This window comes from Glandiceps talaboti, chromosome 12 (assembly GCF_964340395.1).
Source record: "Glandiceps talaboti chromosome 12, keGlaTala1.1, whole genome shotgun sequence".
Lineage (NCBI taxonomy): Eukaryota > Metazoa > Hemichordata > Enteropneusta > Spengelidae > Glandiceps > Glandiceps talaboti.
In genome coordinates, this window is record NC_135560.1 from 23,354,393 (window position 1) to 23,363,091 (window position 8,699).

The 8,699-nt window shown below is 37.5% G+C and overlaps 1 protein-coding gene across 1 annotated transcript; it reads left to right on the plus strand.

Annotated features, from left to right (window-relative positions):
* The first annotated feature begins 2,510 nt into the window (after positions 1-2,510).
* LOC144443143 (kelch-like protein 36) lies at positions 2,511-4,448 on the plus strand. The gene has a single exon (XM_078132512.1). It carries the CDS (start codon positions 2,511-2,513, stop codon positions 4,446-4,448), a length of 1,938 nt encoding a protein of 645 aa, XP_077988638.1.
* Positions 4,449-8,699: the final 4,251 nt, after the last annotated feature.

An 8,699-nucleotide genomic window follows, 5' to 3' on the forward strand; every position in this document is an offset into this window, starting at 1 on the left:
CATTATCAAATGAAAGTATCACCAGTATGTAGTCATACATTTTTTTTTAAAATTCTAACCGACCGACCGACCGACCGACCGATCTATCATTTTTGAGGTGTTACGATGAGAATCATAGAAAGTACCGGCGCCCAAAGATGGTTCTGTCTTTCTGTCTGTCACACGATATCACGACACTTAGTCCAAAGATGGTTCTATCTTTCTGTCTGTCACACGATATCACGTCAGTTAGTCCAAAGCTTTGTCGTATTCACTATCACAGACTGTCGTTTGTATGTACTTTTTATATGTATTACGTGTAACGTTGATAGAGGCCAAAGAGTATTGCCTTGCAGGTCTTATAGCTATTACATGTAAAGTATCTGGACTACTAAGGGACCAGTACTAGTCACTTTCTTCGGCCTAGAAGGCCAGTGATTTGATGGGGTTGGGGGTTAGCCTGTTGTTTTTTTAAATTGGCAGTTGGAGGGTGGGTGGTTTCATCCTAATTTTGGATGGGGATCATTGTGTTGAAATCACGATCGCCGTTGAGGGCGCAGATAATTAGGAGCAGACCCAAAAATCAATTTGTTTTGATTTATCGTGTATATAGCTACAAAAGACGTTTATCAACAGGTGATCACGTGATATAATTCCATTGAAAATGTACACGTAAGTAAGTGTACCTAACAAAACATTTGTTTTTAAAAACGTTTCAGTTACACCTAATGCAACTTTAATTGGCGTGAAATATTTTCTTTATCATAAATTCAAAGACAGTAATTACAAATTCATGACATTGTTCGTTATCCTTCAAGCCAAGGCTGGACACGCTTGTACCAATTAGCCGTATAATAAAAATGAAAATAGTAATCAGGTCAAGGAAACAGGTCAGAAAAAAAAACTAGATCATAGTACGAAGGCCTACTTAACTGATAGAGTGTGATTAAGTGGTGACTGTGTCAAAAAATATAACTACCAATATTCTGTTCATGACCTCAGCATTTAAAGATAAGGTAACATACCGTAAGTTTTCCTTTTATCTCTTCGTATTAAATTGTACAGGTAATCACGATAACCAAATCAATTACTACGACTGTTAGAAACTTTAAGATTCTTCACAAAGAAAAGAAAGCAAAACCCAGGAAATCATGAACCACCCAAAAGAAATACATTGGTTGTAATTGTTATCTATTTTATTATTTATAAAACTCGTGTGTGTGTGTGTGTGTGTGTGTGTGTGTGTGTGTGTGTGTGTGTGTGTGTGTGTGTGTGTGTGTGTGTGTGTGTGTTTCATGGAATAAGACACTGGATTATTGAATCACCACTCTTCTATAGCTAGCTTGCTATTTAAAGATCTTTAAACTGTTAACATGACATGGCATGTAAGGTTATGTGCAATGTGTCACATAGTAGTACATAGTTGTGTGCATATGCCTTACTACATACAGTGCGATAACAACGGTTGACATAACTAAGTTAATTTACTGTCAAATATGATTAGCTGCTCGTGTTTCTGTTATCGTATTGCATAATACCATATAGGGAACATGACGAATAGTTCATTTTGTTCTCGTGATTTTCCGGATTTCTAATATTATTTTCTTATTTTGTCTATATTTCAAATATTTTTTTTTAAATATTGCCATCATAACTATTGTTTCCTCTCACTGTTTTTTCCGTAGACCCTACACGTGTAGGGTCTATGATCTGAGCTCATAGCGAGTCCAACTGATCTGCATATGAATGAAAAACAACCTCCAATATAGGTTGCGTAAACTTTGACATTTAGTTTACAAATCACTTGGATTTGGATAGACTATCTCCAACGCAGTAAGTATTCAACACTATCACCACTCAAATAGCAGTAACCACTTTACTAGTGACGACTTTAAAGGCTTGGTCGCAGCTGAAGATAGTTTTCAACCAAGTTTTTCCAACTTTCTTCGTTTTTTTATCAGCCGTAGTGAGGTATACTCCGTTTGACGTACCTCGACCTACTATATGTCAGTTGTGACATTTCGAGAGGTGAGTAGCCCTAAAGTAAGACTATGTGTGTCATCGCCTATGTGCCGGGAAACGATTGAGAGCTGTGTTGTTCTGTTGTCGTTTCTGCAGTACCAAAGTCTCGTCAGTCTTTACCGTAAAGTTTACTCACATTATTGTCATATTATACTACTAATGAATGGAAGATTCTACTTCGACATCGTGATGTGCGAGTCTCGGGTGCGAGTTCCCTTCCCTTGTTTCCCTTTTCGTTTCGGTAGTCATTTCTGGTAAACAATATTGTTAAGCCGCGTCATTCTGGGGTTTTTTTTGGCTATAGCATTATTGGACGTGTGTTACATGTAACATTTCATACTGAAGCTTGTGTTGTTTTTGTTATTTTATATTTAGATCCGAAATCTCGATGGTTAACTATAAAACGTGAGTCGTAAATTAGAACATATTGCCAAGCACGTGGGTCATGTACTTTGTTGGTAGTGCCAGTGATTTATAAGTGTGTTGACCGGTCCTCAATTCAATCAACGATGGAGATGTTCAAACGAATCAAAACACAGTCGCCAACGACTAACAGTAAGGCAAGCAATACTTTGCCGGTTGCAGTGACCATCTCGCAACATAACAAGACATCCAATGCGACGACGTCTCCAAATGTATCTCCCCCAATCGATTTGACCACTGTCTCGTCTCTCTCTACACGTGAGCCGACCATGAACGTTTCTACAAAGCCCTTAGAAATGCAAACAAGTGGTTGTGCAGACGAGCAAACAGAAGACGTGCTTTCCTTAGAGCAGAGTCTTCGAAAAGATGACAATGCGGTCGTAAAGCGTGCCAAGATGGCTATTTCTGTCGACTCAGCCGCAATGTCGTCAGATGAAAATATAAAAGTTCATCAACAGATGCAGCCAACTCCTCAAATCTCGGAAACTAGTCAGAGTTCATCAGATTTGACCCAGAATATCGATAGTATTGATCCCGTTGAACCCGAGATCAATTCTAGGGACCCTTCCATTAATCAAATACAAGGACCTCCTGACGTGACTATAAAAGTACAATCTGAGAAATATGAAGTTCACCGGTCTCTTTTGATGGAAAAGTGTGATTTCTTTCGTGCAATGTTCACGTCAGGAATGCGTGAGACATGGGAGAGAGACGTGGATCTGAAAGAAGTTAGCGTTGCTGCCTTTAATGTTATCCTCAAGTATCTGTACACGAACAGCATTCCTTTAACGAAAGGTAATTTCACCGAAATTTTGTCAACTGCGATGTATCTTCAAATGAAATTCATGGTAGATGCAGACACCTTATATCCGATGCTTAACAAAGACAACTTTATGTTCTTTCTGGAGTTTGCCCAGGCCAATAAGTCTGAGAGTATCATTGACTGTGTACGTCTGTATCTCGGTGATAACTATTTAGAGCTAGGAGAATCTGGACACCTTATGGATGTTACGGACAACATTCTCGATGGGGTACTTGACAGAAGATCAGAAGGCAGTCAAGTCGTTACTGCGATTGTAGATAATATCCGTACAAGAAGCAGCTCGTTTTATTACATGGATTCAGACGGAGGGCCGTGGAAATTTCTGACATCCGTGCCCATGAGTCTTCGTGGAGGTGGCGTTGCCGTTTTAAATAATTACATCTATGTAACAGGTTCGGGTGCCAGGAGAGCTCAAGACCATGCTTACCGATACAACCCTATCATACACGAGTGGAAGGAAATCCCACCACCAATCCAGGAACGGGATCTTATCAGCCTGGTGGCTTTGGATGATTGCGTGTATGCGGTAGGTGTTGGGGGCATGTGCAACACCAACCCAAACCACTTGTTCAGTATGGAGTACCAGAAATTCAATTCAGTTGAAAGGTATGACCCAATACTCAACACCTGGACTCCACGTACGTCAATACCCCGTCGCCTGTGTTGGTTAACTGCTACGGCACATGCTGGACTAATCTTCGTTCATGGTAAAGTATACGACGTTCAGTTCGACATCAGTTCTTCTGCTGGGTCTAATTTTTACTATAATCCACAAACAGATGAATGGTGCGAGTGGAAGATGGGATCATTCCAATATTCCCTAACCTACACACCATTCCAATATAAACTATCCATGAGTTCTGACGTGGATAACTTTTATTTCATCGGCTCTAAAGACAAAATCATTGACGAAATACGAGAGTATGATTTCCGTTCCGGTCAACAAATTGTCAAGTATTCGTCGGCGACAGCAGGACCGAAAAGAGAAGAAGGTGTATTTCTCACGTGTGAAAAACGAATATATGTGGTCTATAATCGCAAAGAAACGGAATACTACGACAACGAGCAACAGAAGTGGGTGTTTTTGCCAGGATCTCAACTCTGCAAGAAGGGGGACAGAGCCTATACACAAAATGGTTTCATCTGTCATCTTCCGAAGCGAACTCAGGACATGGCTGCAAAACGCATCAAACCTATGTAGACAAGGGTCCAGGATGGAACGCCCAATCGTCGTAAAACCACATGTCTCTTTTACGGCACTGTCAAAGATGCATCGCCATTTTTCATTGCATCAGCAGAAAAAAAAAACATTTTCTGGCTTACGAGAATGGGAACAACAGTTCTCCTACGTTGGGTCAATACGTTTTTAAACGATCAAGTCACGTAACCATTATTATACCCTCTATTAGGACCGGTCAGTTTCTGCGGCCGGGGGGGGGGGTCGGTCGGTGGATTTTTCCATCGGGCCGATGAAGTCACTGACCCCCCCCCCCCCCCTATCTGTAAAACCGAAAACAGGCTGACCCCTCCCCCATCACTTAATTCTAAAACATAATCCCCCCCCACCATATATCATACTTATATGACAGGTATTTGATCGTGACTCAGAGTGGCCTGCTTGACTAAATACTTTATAAAATAGCATCATACTAAGTTAGCGACTACACAGGGTAAATATATTGAAAAAAATAATTTAATAGGATCTTGACTGTAAAAAGTAGGGGGAAAGTTTGAGATGAGAATATGTAGACATCTCATGGGTCCCAAGAGGTCTCTCCCTAGAGCTCTGGAGGTTTTCTGAGACTTAAAGCCAATTTTAGGGTATTCAGACCCTTTCACACAATAATTTCCAAGCTTTACAAGACAGCACCAACATGTAGTTAGCAACTACATAGGGTTAAATTTTTCTTTGATACTTAAATAGCATGCATCTTGACTGTAAAAAGTAGGGAAATATGTACACCCATCATGGGAGGAGGGTTCTAGGGGGTCTCCCCTATAAATCCTGGAGATTTTTTACGCTTAAGCCAATTTTAGGCTATTCAGACCCTTTCAGACAGCACCGACATGTAAAAAGCAACTGCACAGGGTTGAAATATTAAAAGAAAAGTTTAATAGCATCTTCACAGTAAGAAGTAGGGGGAAGAGCTTTAGACTAGGATACTAGTATGTCCACATCTTGTGGGGGGGATCCTAGGGGGTCTACCCCTTAGACTCTCTGGAGGGTTTTACCCTTAAAGCCAACTTTAAAGCTATTCAGAGCCTCCCAGGCAATAACGTCAAAACAGCACCATCAAGTATCAGAAATTAAATTATTCTTTACACATAGGTTTGAAATATGTTCTTTAAATAGTAAAGGTCAGCACATCTGATGGTTGTATCATTGACGGGGGAGAGTTGGAGAGTTTCTTCACTTTAAGGCATGTTTTAGATTATCCTGGCAATAATTTCACATCTTTAACAGACAGTACATCTAAAATTAGCAATTAATGTTCAAGAAAAGTTTAATACCATTATGACAGTAAAAATTGATGCATGTATCAATTACCCAACGATACAAACTGGTGTATACTTTTTCATCCACATAGCAAGTTCATATGAGTAAGAACATGTAGAACTTCACATTTACCTTGATACGACCATGGCAAACTCAAATTTTTTATAGGATGGAAACCATTGTGTAAGTCACATACTTAGAATTGGATATTAAGCAAAACGTAACCCACTACAATCGTGATCCTACAAGTCAGTATACTGTCAGTCGTTGAACCAAATCTGTACTGTTACTAAGAAGCGAATACGTGAGAGACAGCAAATCTTACATGACAATTACAGTTTTGTGTAGTATAGAATTTGTGGATCAACCACTAACAATACTCAAGTAACAGCGAGAATTTTCATATTATAACGCACGTAAGCTTATACACTGTATATATATATATATATATATATATATATATATATATATATATATATATATATATATATATATATATATATATATATATATGTAACCTGATATATATATATATTTGTAACCTGATATATATATATATATATACATATATATATATATATATATATATATATATATATATATATATATATATATATATATATATATATATATATATATATATATATATATATATATATATATATATATATATATATATATATATATATAACTCGGTGAGTATCAATCTGCTAAGACAGTGCTCTATACCGCAGTGGCAGAGCGTAATAGTTTTGGTAGTACTGGAACTCTTTCTTGGTTGTAACTCGGAGTTTCACGCATGGCGCGATCATCAGACAACAATATATATAGTTTGTATATATAATACACACTGATAATATTTTCCTTGTAAGTAATCATTCCGTGGCATGGCATGATTGATTATAAACTTATACTGTATTTAGACACAAAGAGTTAAATATTTAAATTTCCGTCTTTTCTGTAGGAACCGACCGACCCAACTACACTGTCTTAGAAAACGAGCCAATCTGCTTGTACAGAAATTATGTATTATCGCAACTATTATTTTAATGTAGTGTACCATATAATTGTACATCACCAGAATGTGGGGAGGGTGAGGGGTACCGTATAATTGCACATATAAAAATCTCCGTTTAGCTTTTGGGTGGAGAGGGTTGTAGCTACGAAATGTTTTGGCATTTCGGGGTAGGGGGGTAGGTCATGATTTGTTTTTTGAGAACGCGATGGGGGGGGGGGGGGGCTGTGAAAAAGTGACCTTGCCCCGCAGTAGATTCTGCACGTCCACTTATGATAAGAAAAAGAACATACTGTTCTATCAAACCACGACCTGTGAACGAAAGGTCAAAGGTTATTGACCTCAACATTATAAGCTGCTATTGAATACCATGTCATTACCAATAAGGTGTATTAAGTTACAACATTTAATTGACGAACATACACACACACACACACACACACACACACACACACACACACACACACACATACATACATATATATACATATATATATATATATATATATATATATATATATATATATTATATATATATATATATATATATATATATATATATATATATCGGTATCTCAACTAACATTTTGTTTGTATCGTGAGTTCACTTTGACCTTAACAAGATTGGTTTTCTTGGCTATTAAAGATTATATACTATATACATGATATCTGTAAAGGGTCTTTACTTTGGTGTTTTCTTGTCACATAAATGTAAATGTAAGTGTTTGCATCGAAATGCAATAGGTGTGATGTCAGAATGTGAGTACTATTGGTATGATGGTGTGGTCATGTCATATTCTGAAGAATTGAATGCAATGATTTGTAGTGCGTCCAACTAATCAAAGATATGCGAACATGGATTCTCAAACAGTCACACGTAAATAAACCACTCCGACCGAGCGAGATTTATCGGATTATGCTTTAAATTTGATTGCAAATGCTAAAGTTCAACATCACAGTCCTTGAAACGAATGTAAGCTCTCGTTCCCTTAACGTACGGAGTTCGCTTAATATATACATGTATATATATATATATATATATATATATATATATATATATATATATATATATATATATATATATATATATATATATATATATATATATATATATATATATATATATATATATATATATTTTGATTAGTTTACCCAAATAGAAATCATTGTGAATGATAACAGAATACATACCTGAAAAAGTCTGTTTACTACACAGAAAGTCTATACCACAAACAAAAAGTCTATACCTCTTTGAGTTTAAGTTTCACTCGTACTGTTCTACCAAAATGTTTCAACGATTTCCTGTGGAGAGTTTTTCAATCTGAGGTGGATAGGAATATTATTCCACGTTGTTGCACGTGCGTATCGTGAAAGTAGGCTGGATTTTCATTGTTGACTCAAGGTTTTGTCAAAGTAATATTACCTTGAAAATAATTGATTACAAATATAGCTAGTAAATAATAATTTCAAGTAGCATGGGGAAATAAAAACATTAAGATCGGACCAGTAACAAGCAATCACTGTCGGACAGCGGTGTATCAATTAGGGAGTCTTCAGTAATTACAAGGGGGGATTCGAGCGCAGTCTGTCGCCTAAAATGTGACCCTCTCCGATTCCATGGCCGTGGCAGTGGTTGGACGTGGCAGTGGAAGGGTGTGGCAATGCTGGGAAGCAGAATGCAAAAAAAAGTTAGATTACAAATTTGTTCAGACTCATGGTAAAATATGACCCTCCCCTTTCTCAGTTTTAAAAAAAATGAAGTCCTCATCTAAGAACTGATTTATGAAATCTGAACTATCCCAATTCCCTCCCCACCTGCTGTAATGACTGAAGGCTTCCTTATCGTGGACAATGCGTGTACAAAGTTGAGTGTTGTTCACTTGTTATCTGAATCAAACTCATAATTTTATGAAAGGTCACGAAGGCAGAGGTCGTGAGGA